General features: G+C 43.5%; 1 protein-coding gene across 1 annotated transcript in view; it reads right to left on the reverse strand.

The window, feature by feature from the left end:
• Window positions 1-10,606: 10,606 nt before the first annotated feature.
• IPO9 (importin 9) overlaps window positions 10,607-18,916 on the reverse strand; it is a 51,480-nt gene continuing 43,170 nt past the window's right edge. The window contains exons 16-24 of the mRNA XM_003792277.3: window positions 17,192-17,340; window positions 16,566-16,694; window positions 14,655-14,930; window positions 14,192-14,358; window positions 13,716-13,849; window positions 12,930-13,052; window positions 12,360-12,464; window positions 12,079-12,155; window positions 10,607-11,624 (exon numbers count right to left, since the gene is read on the reverse strand). Of these exons, the coding sequence (XP_003792325.1) occupies window positions 11,514-11,624; window positions 12,079-12,155; window positions 12,360-12,464; window positions 12,930-13,052; window positions 13,716-13,849; window positions 14,192-14,358; window positions 14,655-14,930; window positions 16,566-16,694; window positions 17,192-17,340 (1,271 nt within the window). The 3' untranslated portion in view covers window positions 10,607-11,513. The remainder of the gene's footprint in view (window positions 11,625-12,078; window positions 12,156-12,359; window positions 12,465-12,929; window positions 13,053-13,715; window positions 13,850-14,191; window positions 14,359-14,654; window positions 14,931-16,565; window positions 16,695-17,191; window positions 17,341-18,916) is intronic.

An 18,916-nucleotide genomic window follows, 5' to 3' on the forward strand; every position in this document is an offset into this window, starting at 1 on the left:
AAAAAAAAAAAAAAAAAGAAAGAAAGAAACTAAGACTCACAGAAGTTAAAAGACTTGCTTGAGGTAATACAGCCAGTAAGTGGTAGAGGCAACAGTGGGACCCAACTCTTCCAAAGCAGGCTTGAAACCCATCGCTAATAGCAGATGGTGCAGACAGTGAGGTGTTTTTGGTATTCTGGGGTGAGGGAACCAGGGTTGGTTGTGGAAGGCCCAGTAGAATCTAAATGGGTTAGGGAAAGGCAGCCAAAAGAGGAACCCCCACTTCCTGGGCCCCCATAGGTGCTGGCACACCCATGAGAGCTATAATAAGAAGATAAAGTTTTCATCTGAGGGGCTGGCAAGACTATGTCACCACAGGACATCATCATAAATGTAGCAGCAGAGGGACAAGGAGAGACACGATTCAATCCACTACCACCTACACAAGTGTGCCATTGCCATCCGTGTCCTCTTTACTACACTACAAGCTTCATGACTGCAGGGACCATGTGGTGTGTTCACTGTTGTCACCAGTTCTAGACATAGATGCCCAGTCATTGTTGGTTGACCCTCAGGTGAAAGGCTGTCTCACCTGCCCAAGGCAGACTCTCGAATGTACTCTTGCCCCATCTGATCTGTCTCTCCATTATTCCTTCTTTTCACTGTCTTTAGTTTCTCTCTTCTCACCAGCTTCTTGTCTCTAGGAAAATGAAATTCCAAATCTTTACTATTTAAAAAAAAAAAAAACCCTTTGGGTGGCACTTGTGGCTCAAAGGAGTAGGGCACTGGCCCCATATGCCGAAGGTGGCAGCCCAGCCCCAGCCAAAAACTGCAAAAAAACAAAACAAACAAAAAAAACCCCATAACTCCTGAAACTCAGCCTTCTTTAGTTACTTTCTTGCTTTTTTCCCTTTTTCCTCCAATTAGTCCTTTTCAAAGCTTTTCTTTTCTTTTCTTTCTTTTTGTGAGACAGAGCCTCAAGTTATCACCCTGGATAGAGTGCTATGGCATCACAGCTCATAGCAACCTCAAACTCCCAGGTTTAAGCAATTCTCTTGCCTCAGCCTCCCAAGTAGCTGGGACTACAGGTGCCCACCACAACACCCGGCTATTTTTTGGTTGCAGCCGTCATTGTTGTTTGGCGGGCCCAGGCTGGATTTGAACCTGCCAGCTCTGGTGTATGTGGCTGGCGCCTTAGCTGCTTGAGCTACAGGCGCCACCCCTTTTCAAAGCTTATAACTTGTGATTGATACTTCCAGTTCACAATAAGACCTAGCTCTAACCAACATCTTCAGTGATTTTCTTTTTTGTTTTTTTTTGAGACAGAATCTCAAGCTATCACCCTCAGTAGAGTGCTGTCATGTCACAGCTCACAGCAACCTCAAACTCTTGGGCTTAAGCAATTCTCTTACCTCAGCCTCCCAAGTAGCTGGGATACAGGTGCCCACCACAATGCCCTGCTGTTTTTTTGTTGTAGTTGACATTGCCTTTTGACAGGCCCAGGCTGGATTCGAACCCACCAGCTCTGGTGTATGTGGCTGGTGCCCTAGCTGCTGAGCTACAGGCATCCAGCCACTTTTCTTTGTTTTTGAGACAGAGTCGCACTTTGTTGCCCAGGCAATAGCCTAGCTCACAGCAACCTCCAGCTTCTGGGTTCAAGTGTATCACCTGCTTCAGCTCCCAAGTAACTTGGACTATAGGCACCCAGCAGAGTGCTGAGCTAATTTTTCTATTTTTAGTAGAGATAGGGTCTCACTCTTGCTCAGGCTGATCTTGAACTCCTGAGCTCAAGGGATACTCCTGCCTCAGCCTCCCCAGCTCTAGGAAAGCTTTCAGTTGTGGGTTGGGAGGTGATTAAGCTTCTTATCAGAGCAGACTGACACAGGTGTGGGCATTCCTGAGGCCCTTCTTACCTTCTCAGGCTGTGGGCCCCGTAAGGCTCCTGCTCTACCCTACTATCTGACCATGGAGGTTCTTGTCCCACTTTGTCTGGCTGGTGGTTTGAGCTGAGCCATTCCAAAATAAGGGAAACTCCCTTCCTTTCTTAACTCCTGTCTCTCTCTGGCCAGAGGAAAGGATGAGAGTTTCGGGAGAAAACTCTTTGGAGAGCCTTCTTTTTTTTTTTTCCCTGCCCAGTCTTTGGCAACCCAAACTGTGCAGACAGGTAATTACATATTCCTTCCTTCCCTAGGACCCTGAGTTCTTTCTTCTGTCTGATTTAATCTGTTATACCCTTTGGGGAGTTTTGAAAACACCGATTCTCCTTGCAGTTAAGCAACAGTGGAAAGCAAGGACCTGCAGCACAGCAGGAACTTGGCTAAGGTCTTATAGCTTAACTGGGCGGGTCTGGCCACCATTGCCTCAGAATAAACAAATATCTCTCCTAAATCAGAAGATTTTCCTAGTATATAGCTTTAATCTTTCTTTTTATAAATGAAAGACCATGTCTTCTGTGTTGGTCTTCTTGGTGGGTGGAAGATGGGTGAAGGACATTGGGTATTGGCCTCACTGCTGCCCAGACACGGGTAAGATGGAGCATTCTTCTCCAGAGGGATTTCTACCAATGCTTCTGCCAGAACACCAGGCTTCTGCTAGTATGGGGAGCTCAGGAGAGAATGGGAGAATAATCAGGCGGGCTTGGTGCATCTATGAGAACTCCCTGCTCAGGCATCCCCTGGGTGGCTGTGGGAGCAGCAGCAGTCCGAAGTAGCCAGAGCCTGGCCTCAAGAGTCCAGCCCAGTCAGGGGGGCAAATGGTAGGGCCAGGTTATCTTTAAATGGCACCTTACTCAGCCTGCACTCTGCCAGCTGGGCAGGATGGGAGCAGACAAGTGTTATTTTGGGATCTGAGGGTAAGAGAGGAGGAAGGCTCTATTTATAGCTCTCCCCTGTCTGTCCCTACTTTCTCTTATGAAGGGTTTGGGGCCATGGACTTTAGCCTTCCAGCTTACCCTTTTGAGCCTAGGGTCTCTGATTTCAGCCTAGCTCTTAACCATAACCATCTGCACAGATGCTTATTTGGAATTTGTATTTCTTGGCAAGACCAGCCCTGCAAGGGTAGGTTTAAATGGTGAGAATTGGGGCGGCTCTGTGGCTCAAGGAGTAGGGCACCAGCCCCATAGGTCGGAAGTGGCAGGTTCAAACCCAGCCCTGGCCAAAAACTGAAAAAAAAAAAATGGTGAGAATTGGTATAGACTTGGGACTGCACTAATAATAGCTAACATTAATACTTACCACGAGGCAACACTATGAAGTGCTTTGTATTATATTGACTTTAGTCCTCACAGTCACTTCAGGAGACAGATACTAATATTTTATCTGTTTTGTGGATTAGAAAGTAGAGACATAGATAATTTAAGTAGCTTGCCTAAAGTCATCCAGTGGGCAAGTGGCAGAGCCAGTGTTCAAAACCAGGCAGTTTGGCTCCAATGCCCACTACTCCCTAAACTCACAAACTAGATATGAGTCCTGCTCTGCCACTTAATGGCTCTGCAAAGTTGAAGAAACCACCTAATCCCCTCGTCTTGGTTTCAATTTTAGAAATGGACTATGATTTAGTTCAACCGACTAGAATTCCCAAGTTGGAGCTAGCAGAGGTGCTTGTGTCCATTCTCTCTCGCTATTTGATGGATAGAGCTTACTCAAGGTCACACAACACAGTACTGGCACTGGTTTTGGGCTCTTGCTAGTAAGCTTTGAGGCCAGGGAGCTGGTACAGATATGAGATCAGGTATGAATTTGTAATCACAAAATCAGGTATGGATGAAATATGTTTATTTTCTTTTAATTAAAATAGATGAGAATGAGTCTCTATCCTTAATGAATTGTGTTGTTTTGTTTTTTTTGTTGTTGTTTTTTGGCCGGGGTTGGGTTTGAACTTGGCATTTCAAGTTGGTATATGGGGCTGGCGCCCTACTCTTTTGAGCCACAGGTGCTGCCCATGAGTCTCTATCCTATTACCTGACTTTTGTTGTTGTTGTTGTTGTTGTTTGTTTGTTTGTTTGGCCAGGGCTGGGTTTGAACACACCACCTCCGGCATATGGGGCTGGCGCCGTACTCCTTTAAGCCACAGGCACTGCCCCACCTGACTTGTTTTTCTGATTTGCTCCTTCTTCCAAGGATCACAAAAAGGTCCTGGGGTCTCACCCAGGGCAAAACACTGGGGTGGGTCCTGTAGTCTTTGGGTCACACACCTTTTGCTAATACATGTGTATAACCTGACAATTCAGCAGTGTTGATGTGTGCACCCCAGGCACAGGGACCTTTCAGGGAGGTTTGGTGGCCAGGGCCTGGGGATTCCATGCAGCCTTTTCTCCAGCAAGCTCTCATGTTCAGGTGCTCTGTCAGGATCAGGACAGAGTCCTTACCACTCATAGGTCCCATGGATTTCTTTGTATCCTACTTATCTTTCAGGAAACTGATCCCCTTTCTTTCTTTCCTTTTTCCTCCAGGACCTTGGGCCTAATCTCAGTCCACTAGACACTAGAGCTTTCACCATAGGGTCTGGAAGCATAGCTATTCCCAAGCAGTCTTGATTTCCACCCTGCAAAAGCAACGAAGGCAAGGAAATACAGAGTCTTTGGTTATGACCTCACACTAGTGAAAGCAAAGCGAAACACCAAACATTTGTAATATCATGCAGATAACCACAGAAAAACTGCTTAGGAGGTAGAAGGCAAGAGCTGGGGCCACCACCTGTTTCTATCCTGTTCTCCAGGCAGCGCTACAGTGCTGTAGTCCCTTCCTCAGAGCTGTCCTCCCAAATGCTCACCAAGAGACCCTAATTTAGCAGCAGCATCTGTGAAAGTGAATTGAGTCACAGTGTAATCTAGTGAGTCAGGGAGACTCAGCCAAACATAGCTCCCAGCAATAGGCGGGGGTATAGGATGAGACACTGTTTGCCATTTGAGGTGCATCAATTAAGTCATCTTTAATTCTAACTACAATCTTGTGAGGTAGGTAGATATTAGTTTCTGATTTAGTAGACAGGGAAACCAAGGCATGGAGGGAATGTCACTTGCCCCAGCTTGCTCACCTTCCAGCTATGTAGTCATGCCAACCCCAACAACTTAAGGTTTGAAGGGACTTCCAGGCCTCCTGGTCAGGCCAGTAGTTCCTCATTGTGTTTCTCCCCTCAGCACATTTGCTATAAAATCATGTATTCCACACACGCACAGAAAAAACCTAGCGTTATTTGCAATTTTAGGAAAGCAGTAGTAATGTCACTGTTTTCTCACCTACCCAAAAAAGTAAAAAAACTGTAATGTGAGGGTCCTCACGAGATGGCTAATATTGGCCGGTACTATCTGTCAGAAAAAGGTAACTAATCAATAAATTTTGGAGTTTTATTAATGATTACTTCCAGCTGCTTTGCTACTGGAATCCTGGTAAAGTATGCTTAAGGGGTAGTCTAAATCCCTGCGAGAATGGGGATTTTTCCATAATAGAGATGACTCCTACAGAAGGTTCAGTCTCTGGTTGGGCACTTCCATTGATAGGGAACTCTTTTCAACATTGCAAGACAACCCTTCCTCATTAGTCTTTAAGTTCTATTGACTCTACTTTGTCAACATTTCACTAATCCCATCTCTTCCATGCCATGCCCTCTGGTTACCATGGTAAAGGTATAGTCCAGGCTCTGGGTTCTCCTACCTGGACTATTGTGGCTGGTGCCAGACCATATTCCTTTCTCCTAACTCCTTCATCCCAGGTTCCAAGTCACCCTCCTAGTAATGTTTAGATGATACCAGAACACTTTCTGAGATGCAAACCTGATCATGTCACTTCTCTGCTTAAAACTCTTGGCGGTCTTCCATTTTCTAGAGGAAAAATGCCCTCACTTGTCCTTCCAGCTTTGTCTGGCTGAGACCCCAATGAATCATAAACTGTAATACTTTTAATGTGCTTAAAAGCTCTAAAGAAACCCAATTCTGTTTCAGTGTGGCATTTTCTGAAATGTCCTACCCCACCTTTATCTGCCTGGCAAATGTATAGGAGAGGCAAGACAGAGAATCAGTAATAAATACAAGCTGCTTGGATTGTAATAACATACTTGTAATGTGACCTTTAGCAGGTTAACATTTAACATCTTTCTGCCTCAGTTTCATCAATCTGTATAATGGGGTAAACAAAATGACCTATTTTTTAAGGTAAGCAGGAGGTGTAAGTGAGATGACTCAAATAGAAGTATTTAGTATAGTCTTTGGCACTGAAGTACTTATGAAGCATTAGCAGGCATTGTCAGCCCATTGCAAGTGCTCAGGTCAAAGGTCATCTTTTCCATGAAACTTTACCTGACTTCTTCCCCTTCATTATCTTTAGCCAGTCCTACTTTGGGGCAGCAGGGATGGTTCACAGCATTTAATTTCCTTCATAGTACTCTCCATGTTTATTATACTACAGATGCCCCCTGACTTATGTTGGGGCTGTGGACTGATATATACTTCACAAGTTGAAAATATTTTAAGTTAAAAATCCATTTAATACACTTAATCTACTGAATATCATAGCCCAGTCTACCTTAAATTTACTCAAAATGCACACATTAGCCCACCACACTTGGGCAAAATTATCTAACACAAAGCTTTTTCTTTTCTCAAAGTAAAGTGTTAAGTATTTCATGTAATTTATTGAACTCAGTACTGAAAATGAAAAACAGAATGATTGTATAGATACTTGAAGTATGGTTTTTACTAAAATGCATATAATTTTTTTATAATAAAGTTGAAAAAAAATTATAAGTCAAACCATCTGAGGACTGTATGTTTCTGATTCCCTACCAGACTAGCTCCTTGAGAGAAAGGGCCAAGCCTCTTCATCATTTAACACTGGCCTTGCATGCCTAATTGAGGTTTAATGTCTAGTGAACCTGAAAGAATAGCTAGAAATTAGCCATTTGTTTATTATCTACTTATTGGTTATAGGCCTGCCTGGCTGGGGTGAGAAAGTGTAGTACATCATTCATTGGATAATCCTTTCCAAAGCAGTGTTTTAGTCTTCTCTAAATGGAGCATTCTTAGCTCCTTAAGCTTCTTTCCCTTGATAAAATTCAGGTCCTCTGTATACTGCTTTTCCTATTACAGAGGGCTCATCTGTCAGGGAGCCTTTTGGTGAGCACCATGAGGGAACACATCTCAGATCACCGACGGGCACAGGAAGACTGAAAGATCTTCCAGAAAACATGTTTCTACTATCCCAGCCTAGGACCACATTGGAGTTTTGGGGACACATTAACAGTTCCTGGCATAATAAACTCTACTATTGGCACATAACAGCTAGTGAGAAAACAGTACTCTGTAGTCTGCAACTGTTTCCATGGAGACTATTGTCAATCTGTATTCACTGAAACATTATAATTCTGTTCATTTTTGTAGCTTGTAAATATACTTATTTGGATCCTTAGTTGTCATTCTTTCCAAGGCTTTTCTGTTATCTAAAAATTTGACCAGGCTGGGTACAGTGTCTCACACCTGCAATCCTAGCACTTGAGGAGTCAAAGGCAGGAGGCCCACCGGTCTCAGGAGTTTGAAACCAGCCTGAGCAAGAGTGAGACCCCATCTCTACTAGAAACAGAAAAAGTTTGGCATGGTGTGTGCACCTGTAGTCTCAGCTACTTGTGAGGCTGAGGCAGGAGGATCACTTGAGCCCAGGAATTTGAGGTTACAGTGAGCTCACTGACACCATGGCCTTCCAGCCTGAGAAACAAAGTAAAACTATGCTGAAAAAATTTTTTAACCAATATTCCCATGCACATATTTAAAACTAGTACTATTTTTTTGTATAAATGGCTTTTTTTTTGTGGAATGGGTAAAACAAAAACCTCATCCATTCACACCTGTAACCCTAGCACTCTGGGAGACCACAGTGGGTGGATTGCCTGAGCTCAGGATTTTGAGACCAGCCTGGAGCAAGAATGATACCCCATCTCTAAAAAATAGCCTGGCACTGTGGTAGGTGTCTGTAGTCCCAGCTACTTGGGAGGCTGAGGCAAGACTATCACTTTAGCCCAGGTGTTTGAGGTTGCTGTGAACTATGATGCCACAGCACTCTACCAAGGGCAACAAAGAGAGACTCTGTCTCAAAAAAAGAAAAAGAGGGCAGCACCTATTGCTCAAAGGAGTAGGGCACTGGCCCCAAATGCTGGAGGTGGAGAGTTCAAACCCAGCCCCACCAAAGCACCCCCCCCCCAAACAAAAACCTCACCTATCACTAATATTAGAGGGGCCGAAGACAGAACCTGGAGCCGTATCATCAAAAGCCATACCACAATGAGTTAATCTATAGGTTAAGTAGTTGGTGAGCAGTTACTAACTTTTCTGTCTTCCCAAAGCTTTAATTTATACTATGTCCAGATTTTAACTAGTTGAAGAAGGCTTGGTGCCTATGGCTCAGTGGTTAGGGCACCAGCCACATGCACTGGAGCTAGTGGGTTTGAACCCAACCCAGGCCTGCCAAACAACAACTACAACAACAAAAAAAATAGCCGGGCGTTGTGGCGGGCACCTATAGTGCCAGCTACTTGGGAGTCTGAGGCAAGAGAATCGTTTAAGCCCAAGAGTTTGAGGTTGCTGTGAGCTGTGATGCCACGGCACTCTACCCAGGGCAACAGCAGGAGATGGTCTCAAAAAACAAAAAAGAAAATTAAAGACTATAATGCCAGTTCGGCATCACTTGTTCTTATGCTCATAATGAACATCTTTGGATCCATGATTACTTTTCCCATCACTCTTATTTATCTGCTTTTGAGTCATTTGTTGTAGCTTCTTCCTTCCCAATGAATTCACTTACAATTCTGACTTGTGATATCAGCTTCCTTTCCTCGACTTGTAACTTCTTTTCAGTCTTCTAGTGTTTCTTCTATTTTCCCTTCAGTTACCTCCACTAAAGACCTGTACAAATCCTGAGGAAACCCCTTGGTGTCCAGGTCGCTGGGTATTCATTTACCAGTCAGGAGGCTGAAGTATCCTAGAGCAACCAAGTGTCTTCCTATTACCTCACTTATTTTACCTTGAACTTTAATTCCCCCTAAACAGCCCCACCCTTTTCAGACTTAAGCCACTTCTCCCTGGCCAAAGACAGTTGACAAAGTAAGGGCTAGAGTTCAACTTTGTCAATACCACTGGCCTCCAACAGATATTTTTTTCCTTTCTACTGACACCATAGTCTCTTCTGATTTGTCATCAACAGGATGGTAATAGTATCTACTCTGTACCTGTTATGAATGTTGGAAACACAAGGAAGCACCTGCACACCAAGAGGGCAAAGACCCTCTCTCTTAACCACAGATGTGTATCTGTTGGCCAGGGGTGACTTTCAAGTGATATTAGGGCCCTTTCCTCAGAACTCAAGTTCTCCTGAGGAAGGCGGCTCAACTCTCCCTAAAGTCAACATGAGGGCAGGAAGACCCCTGCCAAGAGACTCAGGACTACTTTTGGCACTAGATAGAGATTATTTTTCTAATTAGCAGGCTAAGAACGGGCCCCAACATTCTTAGTCTATGTGCAGGAGTCCTAAGCTGTTCTAAACTCAGTTCAAGGTTGCTGGCATGAGACAATTCTCTTGTGCCAAATAAGCCTCGTGAAATGGTCTGCTACCTTCATCAGGATCACCAAAACCAACCGATAAGGCCTTACATCACTATGAAGTTTTTAAGGGTCAGGTGGTAGTTTTCTGAGTACCACCTGGTGGAATCATTTATCATCTTCACTATCAGTGACTACCCTAATTCAAGGGGGAGAAACAGCTCAGGCAGAAGCAGTATTAGCCTCAGAACCTGGCCAGCACAGGACAACTGTGAACATACCCACTGGCTTTTCATAGTAGCTTTAACTCAACTACCCCTAAATCAGTCATGGCAGTTGAACACTAGGGACACCTAGTGGCAAGAATTCATTACTAGCTACAGTATACTACAGGTTTCCTTAACAGTCCAATGGAGTAAATGCCTCACAGGGGTCCCTCTCCAGTCAGTTTACTTTATATTCTTTCTATTTCCTCTCTGTGAGAACATCAATCTAAATAAATATTTGTGAGCTGGCTGGGGGCTCACGTCTGTAATCCTACCACTCTGGGAGGCCGAGACGGGTGGATTCCTTGAGTTCAGAAGTTTGAGACCAGCCTTAGCAAGAGCAAGACCTCTTCTCTAAAACTAGCTGGGCATTGTGGTGAATGCCTATATTCCCAGCTGTTCGGGAGACTGAGGCAAGAGGATCATTTGAGCCCAAGAGTTTGAGGTTGCTGTGAGCTATAATGATGCCATGGCTGCAAAGTGAGACCCCCATCTTAAAAAAAAAAAAAGAAAGAAATATTTGTTGGCTATTAAGAATGAGGCACCAGAAGTTTGTACTATCCAAAAAAGGGAACACTGAGCTTCTCTTTCTTTCCCTTGATTTTTATCCTTACTCTTTTGAACCCACAACAAACTAAATTTCCCAATTAAGGGACCTCCTTTAAAAATATGTGAATGAACAATGCCAGGTTTCTAAGAATCATTTTGAGCTAGGTTGGCAACATACACTAGAATGTTGAAATAGGCTCCACTGAATCCCCTATCCCCCTATTTTTAACTTTCCTTCTAAAGGGAATAGAAGGCAAAGAGGTGCTAAGACACCTTATATCATGTGACTAAATTCATTTGTAAAGATTACTTTACTGTCCTAGAAAAATACACGTTGCAAATTTGAGGTCTACAACTTAACCACTTTAGAGGATTCCTGAGGGAGGGGATACTCTGAATATCAGACTCTGTGGTAATGTGTGGGAGAGGCATATTAAATATAGTTGGGTCAGGTGGATTTTTAAAAAGTCCTTTTTTCCCATTTTTTTTCTAAAAAAGGAAAAACAAAGTGCCATCTGTCTGGCTTATTTTGTGTGTGTGCATGTATATATAGGAACAGTTTGGGGGTAGGGGGTGTGTCATGCAATGAGGCAAAAACAAGAAAATAACTTCCTCTGACAGAGGAACCTTAGTGTTGTAGAAGGGAAGCAAGGCAAAGAGGTCACTGGAAAAGGTTTAGAATGCAACTGTTCCCGCTTGTTCCTCCTGAGAACCCAGAGCATCACGGGTCAAGGTCAGAAAGCATAACAATCTCTCAAGAGGATTCCTATCTGAGCATATCAGATATCCTATGTAAGTAGATAGGTCTGTTTTGGAATATAAATGGTAGTGACGTCCTGTGCTCCTGAGGCAGAGCAAAATAATCCATCAACACATAATCCTTCTGGGTAATAATGTTTCTGGGCTGGCCAGCAGAAGACTCTAGGAACAGAGGTAGGGACAGAGGTGGGGAAAAACAAGGTTGTAGAGATGAGATGTCTTCAGGGGAACTTTGAGGAATGTCCTTTGTTCCAGGATTCTTAAGTAATGGCACTGGCGAGCTTGGTATGAGTTGTCGTCAGTGTCACTCTGCAGAGGCCAAGGGCCAAGGGTCAGGATGCCACTCTAGGTTGAGAAGAAAGTACGTCTCAAGGTGAGTGAAGGCTGCAGAACGGTTTGAGGCTTGGCCAGAAGGAACAAATGTAGAAAGGCTCCCCTTTTTAGATACCGATGGTCTGTAGAACCCGCCTCTCGTTGTCATTAAGGTGGCCTGAGAACATTATGTAGCAGGGCTGTTGCGCAAACTGGCAGAGGAAGTCTGTGAGATATGCCTGGAGGGAAGAAAAAGAGTGGCATTACTGAGGGCTCCCAAGGTTACCCATCTGCAGTGGGGTAGGAACCACCACCAGGGAGTACAGAGAATGCTGCCTTTAGACAAGTGCCAGTTCCTCAAGGGATGGTCTACTATATTATAGGATCTAGTTTAGGTACAACCTAGGGATGAAATTCCACAGGAAAACAAAAATTTCCCAAGGCTTCACCTCATATTTTACCCCAAGGACCCTCAAAACATATTTGTAAGAAACTGGATTATGAGACTGGAATATAAAGTGTAAAGTCTGAGCCCACCCAAAGCCCTTGACCACTCAGATAGGAACCACTCAAGATAGGAACTCTCTCCCCTAATGCTCCCATGATGAACTATGAATGGATATGAACCCATATTCCTGTTTCTGTGGCTTGGGACATTGCCATTTATAAGACATCTTCTATGGACACCCTCACCTGTAGATCAATCTGATAGAGAGGATCCTTCAGGGCATCAGGGTCATCTTCCTCATCATCCTCGTAGTAATCCTCCTCTGTTAGACACAGCCAACATAGGGTATATCAGGGCAGCGGCCCATGATCAGGCCCTGAGTACACGCCACTGAGGCAGAAGGGGCAAGAGCCCAAGTAATGTCCCCGAGGGCCCACCTCTCCCCTTTCTTGGGTACCACATTTTTTGGCACCAGTGTGCAAAGAAAAGGTATTTACCATGGCTGTCCTCTTCTCAAATTGCTTACCATATTTACTTGTAGCAAGAATGTCAGATAAAAGTTGGCCAGCTAAACCATCCTCTTCCTCCTCCTCTTCTTCCTCCTGATCTTCCCACATATCATTGGAGTCGTCTACTTGGAGATGAAAAGCAGCTAGAGCATATTCATGCATTTTCCCTCCCCAATTCCAAACAGGAAAGAATAGGAGGGCCTTGAGACTTCTGCAATGTAGCCTGTAGTCCAGTTGGGAGAGAACCAGGGATGGCCAAGCCCTCCCAATAAGTTTGAATGGAAGAACCCAGGGTGTTCTGGTGGGGAGATAAAAGGTTGAAAGATTTTTAAGAAGAATCAAACCGAAAAAGGACTAATATAGCTTGCATTCTGGCTGATTCCTACCCCAAATTCTGTAAGAGTTCATAAGGCAGACCTGCTTCTTTAGATGCTCAGTGCCTAGCATGGTGGCAGTCACAGAGTAGCAATTCATAAACTTTTTTTTTTTTTTTTAAAGTAAGTGACTCAACAAACCAAATCGACAATTTGACAATTTGTAACTTGATTTGCCAGGTTAAGATGCCTGGGACTAAGGGCCTGATGCACCTTGACTCCACTCTGCAGGAGCAGCCTGGCGAGCAGCATTGGCCTCCATGACGTTGGAGAGCTCATTGATGATCAGCTTTAGGATCTTCACCAGCAAAGGAATGTTTGTCCAGCGCTCAGGGTCTGGGAAGAAGAAAAGCCTTCAAGTCAGACTGTCACTAGGCTCACTTCCAGCAGTGTCCTCGTTCCCCCTTTAATGCCACTCATCAGAGTTTACAATCCCTCAAGCTTTCCACCACCCCTGACTACATCCAGCCACCAATGAATGATTTAAATTAAGTTCAGTAACTTTATTCTGCTCGGTGTTCTAGCAGTCCAGAAACTGGGAGAGATAAAAGAGGTCAGAGATTGGAGGACATAAGTTCTTGTCAGTAATAAAGCTCTAAAACCAAGCAACTATATACAAAGCACAATACTCTAGTCCCCAGGACATGCCATTTGAGAGATAGCAGAGGTGACAGTAAACCTACAGTTAAAAGCAGCAGCTCTGAACTCACTACATGCAAATCATTAGACACATAGGCCAAAAGCAACTTGATAAAAAGACAAACTCAACATCTGTGTCAAAACCTCAGAATGAAGCTGGAAGCTAGGATCCCTAGTACCTGAGACTATTTTTTGCCAATTTTCAAGAAGGACCTGCAGTTTTCTGCTGCTTTTTTATCAAACCCATTGCTAATAATCATGTTTTTAAAATAAAAATCACAGTATATCCCTGCCCTCCACCTAGGTATCCTTAGCCCTTCCCTATGGGGAGAGGTTTAGAAGGACAGCAGCATCACCCACTTTTGGCTGACTTAGAGCGGGTTCGGATGCCCTCATCCATGCTGTAGATCTCCTCTCCCTTCACACGGATATCCTGTAGTCGTTTGTCATCTGCATTGATGCCATGTTGGAGCAGTTTACACAGTGCCACAGAGCTGCCAACGAAGAGCCAACAAAGGTCAGTTGGACACCCATCTAGAGTTCTTGCCAAGGAGATAAGCAATTACATCCTAGGATCTTTTCTTTGATGGTGGAAATTCTGTATACAACTAATTAGAAGAGATAAAAGAGTTTAGCTAAAAATGGAATTCAGAGTTCATGAGATGGTGAAATGAGATCTGTTCTTGAACAAAGCTAGGGTGGGTAGGTTAGCAATAAAGAAAGATAGGAAAAAGAGAACACAAGGGGCAGTTTGATATAGCAAACAAAAATCAGTAAAGTAAGACAAGGAGAGAAGAAATGCGAGTAGGGGCACAATGCCCAGAGATAGGGCCTACCTAACTTTGCCTTCATACTGTCCATAGAAGAGATGCTGCCGGCTCGTCCACTCAGCCATCACAAACTCCAGGGCAGGTTTGCCAGTAGGTCCTGGGAGGCTACATAAGAACTCCAAGAGAGGTTCCAGCTGAGTGTGCACCAGATGAGCGAACACCATGATCAGAGACTAGGAGATAACAAGGAGGACATCTGCTTCAGGGAAATCAATTTCAGAGGCATAGAAGAGGATAGTGGAATGGCCCAGTCAATCAAGAAACAGAGCCTGTATCCTGAGGGTACTGTTTACAGGATAAGAAAATAGACTTCCTTGTCCATGATTCTTGGGTTAAGAACAGATCCAATTTTACTTAATTGTTCTATAAAAACAGTATGAGAGAGGGTAGAACAATTCAGGACCAATGTACTGATTCATGTCTCAATTAGACAGGAGTAGGAAAGCCCAGCTCTGCATGGTCCTCTTACCTGCATGACACTGAGTGTCTCTGCCTGCTGCATCTTACTGAGGATGGCACGAAGAATCTGGTCTAGATTCTCACCCAACTCCCGTCCTGCTTTAGAGATGAGGGTAGACACAAGGCGGCCCACAAAGGCTGCAGTGAATTCTGAGGTGCGGGGGTCCAGGAGCTGGCTCACCACTTGCATCACATACCACAGCCCGTTGTGGCCCTGCTCGTCATGCCACTGGGCTACCTGCTCCAGAGTCACTGACACATAGGCCCGCAAGCACTCTCCACCATTCTGGGGAGAGAGGAGTGGCAAATAATATTAGCAACCAGGGGATAGATGCCAGGAGACTCTTAAGTCTACATAGAAAAATGTTATTCTCAGGGCCCCAAGCCTCATGAGGGTAGTAACCATAAGCCTTGTAGTAGGTTCTACTACTTAAGTCCAGAATTTACTATTACAGATATATAAGGTATCCCAAAAGTCACCCATAAAGTTGCCATACATAGGAAAAATAGAAAATCATAGCTAAATGTATCTTTATTTACAAAGCAATCATTACAAAATTTTACAAAGAGGCAGCCAACATGTAGAGGATATTTTGTAAATATTTTGTAAAATTTAATAATGAATATTTTGTGAATAAAAATACATTTAAGTGGCTCGGCGCCTGTGGCTCAAGTGGCTAAGGCACCTGTCACACACACCTAAGGTGGCGGGTTTGAATCCAGCCCGGGCCCGCCAAACAACAATGATGGCTGCAACCAAAGAAAAAAAAAAAAATAGCCGGGAGTTGTGGCGGGCACCTCTGGTCCCAGCTGCTTGGGAGGCAGAGGCAGGAGACTTGCTTGAGCCCAGGAGTTGGAGGTTATTGTGAGCCGTGATGCCACGGCATTTTACCCAGGGCGACAGCTTGAGTCTCTGTCTCAAAAGAAAAAAACATTTAAGCTACAATTTCCTATTTTCCCTATGTATGGCAACTTCATAGGTGATTTGTGGGACACCCTGTAGATCAGCTATCTATAATCAGCTATCTCAAAAATGCCTAATTCTGCTCACAAGGGGCAGTGGCCAAGAAAACTGAGTTGTTTTTGTTTTTTTTTAAACATAGTCTCACTATGTTGCCCTTGGTAGAGTGCTGTGGCATCACAGCTCACAGCAACCTCAAACTCTTGGGCTTAAGAGATTCTCTTGCCTCAGCCTCCCAAGTAGCTGGGACTACAGGCACCTGCCACAATGCCTGGCTAATTTTTTGTTGTTGAGTTGTCATTGTTGCTTAGCCTGGGCTGGGTTTAAACTCTCCAGCCTCAGTATATGTGGCCAGCACCCTACACACTGAGCTACGGGCACTGCCAGAAAATTGAGTATTAACCATAAGAATCTACATCTGGAACTGAAAAAATACAATGTAGCAATAATTGTAGATATATAGGTCTTTATGGGAATAAAGACAGACCTTACACAAACTACCATTTACCTAAAGATTTCTAAGCTGATGAATATCCACTGGCATGATCCTATAACCTTTATAATTAGTTGCAGTAGTAAATAGCTGAAAAAGTAACCAACTTATCCAAAAAATAGAGAGGAAAAATAGTCACGCATTTCTCCCTTCTCTAGAATCCTATCACTTTGCTGACTTTATCAAAATGCAGAAAGACTTTCTTACAGCTCCAAATCTAGACATCTGTAATCTCTTCCACAGTTGCAATACCCAGACACAGATGGGTAGGATGCTTAGTACACTTCTGAAGACTATAACATACTCCAAAACATAGAATGCTTGGCTTTTGCATTCTGAACCCTGCCCAAGTCCTCTGGGTAAATACAGAGTTGAGAGTTATATTTCATAAGCTTAAAACCATGTCAGGTTTCTCAGGCTACTATATTGTCCATGTTGCACTCTTCTAGTTTCCATGTTTCAGATACCTGCATGGTGGCATTGTCATCTGTGTGAAGGGTACACTGTGCCACAGCAGGAAAAGCTTGGCAGATGAGGAGTTGAGAAAGGGGAGGCTTTGTATTCCGTACTACTGTGGTCAGGATATCAATGGCTGTCTGAAAGAGAGAAAAGAGGCAGAATTGCTTCTAGGATAGGAGGTGCCCAACAATCAAGATTCTTTCTGAGCGGATACAACATAGCAACCCAGAGATAAAGTTCATTAACAAAAGGCAAGTTTCTGAAAGAAAAGGAATAGACAGCAGAGAGCAAACAGTGCTCCCAGTCTCATTACTTGATTAGCCATAGGGGTGAGGTGTAAAGGGTAGTGGACTGGATAACCAGGGATAGCTGGTAACATAGTCAGTGGTATTACGGAACAGTGGCATGCTGTTCTACTCACTGAGGGCACCTCTGGAACAAGAAGAGCCATATTCTTCAAGTGTCAGAGAATCACATCACCTACTGTCCTTGTGGGCAGAGTAGCCCAGCAGAATCACTCCAAATGTTATTGAGTGCTGGTTAGATAGGATCTGCTGATTGTACTTGCAGATCAATCTCTCTCTTTCTCTCTCTCACACACATACACATACACGCACACATTGTAGCCACTTACTGCACAGAGTCCTGCAGGGATCTTGTCTGCTGGGGCCTGCATTATGCTGACCAGGGTGGGAATCAGCCTCATCTGCATTGGACCCTGACAGGCTTCAATTTGGGACAGCTCTTTAAAGATGTCTTGAGCCAGTGAGGCGACAACAGGATCTGAAGTGGATAAGGCAACACAGAATCCCCCCACCTAATGGTCTGCATCTGCTTCTGGCTTCGTGATGCCCGTTGTTGGTCCTAACCTAAGTTAACAACTTCTGCAATGATTATATATCACAGCCCTGGGACCTTGTGGGGCCACATGAATAACCTAAAGAAACAGTAAAGATGCTAATCTCCAAGAGGTACAGTATGTATAGTTTTACCAAGCCTGAGACTAGTTAGTTATTAATAGCTACCCCAAAAACAAAATTTGTTTTTGTTTTTTTTTTTTGCAGTTCTTGGCCGGGGCTGGGTTTGAACCCACCGCCTTTGGCATATGGGGCCGACACCCTACTCCTTTGAGCCACAGGCGCTGCCCAAAACAAAATTTGTTTTTTTCTGGGGTAAATCTTTATGATCGTTATTTCTTGTGAAACCTGAATTGATTATAGCAGTGAATGCTTAAAACAACCCCAAAAAGCCCAAACGATACTGTAAGAAGATATGACTGCCCCAGATTTTCATGTGTCATAGAGAAATCATACATATTCTATGGGGTGACCATAATAGATAAAAAGACCTCCCAAAGCTGTTTCTGGGGCAAAAGGGAAAACTTTCAAAAAGCATACCTTTATGAAGAATCGAACTTTAGCTCAAACTAGTTTACTTATATGATAAAAATATCTTCCTCTATCTAGTACCCAAAATATATGCAGTATTCTCTAAACTATATGTTAAAAAAAAAAAATCACTGAAGCACTGTATGTAACGACAAAAAAAAGAAGATCAGTAGCTAGGTATAGTGGCACATGCTTGTAGTCCTAGCTACTTGGGAGGCTGAAGTGGAAAGACTGCTTGAGTCCAGAAGTTTGACTCTTCCATTGCACAAAAGCTGGCCTGTGTAACATGATGAGACCTTGTTATTAAAAAAAAAAGAAAAAGAGAAAGTAAAAACTGGAAACACCTTAGATATTCTTTAAACAGAATGGGTAAATAAATTATGATATAGCCATTTTATGGAGTACCATGTGATGCCCGAAAAGAATGAGATACACCAAAGAATGCAATGTGGGCAGCTCTCCAGGACACATTTTTCAGTGAAAAAGTAAATCAAATAACATTTTAGCATAATATGTTACATAAATAATCCTCACCCCTATATATCTTTCTGTGCTTTGATATTGGAACTCTCTTTAAAAACAAATATACTTAATTTTCCTAATAATAAAGTATTGCTAAATACAAGTACTACAGAAAAATTTAAAATGCAGAAAACTAATAAAGAAAAAAAACTCCGTAATTCCACCATCTACACTAAAGGTAGAGATAACTACCCTTAACATTTTTTTTTTAATTTCCGTGCTTATTTTTTATTTCTTTGCTTTTTTTGTTGTTGTTGAGACAGAGTCCCACCCTATGCTCTGAGCAGAGTGCAATGGTATCATAGCTCACTGCAACCTCAGACTTGGGTTGTGGGCATCCTGCTGCCTCAGCCTCTGGAAGCCACTGGTATTATAGGCGATTGCTGCAGCACTCAGCTAGATTTTTCATTTTTTTATGAGTTGGGGTCTCACTCTTTTTTTTTTTTTTT

Source organism: Otolemur garnettii, unplaced genomic scaffold, assembly GCF_000181295.1.
Source record: "Otolemur garnettii isolate 467f Iridium unplaced genomic scaffold, OtoGar3 scaffold00055, whole genome shotgun sequence".
Lineage (NCBI taxonomy): Eukaryota > Metazoa > Chordata > Mammalia > Primates > Galagidae > Otolemur > Otolemur garnettii.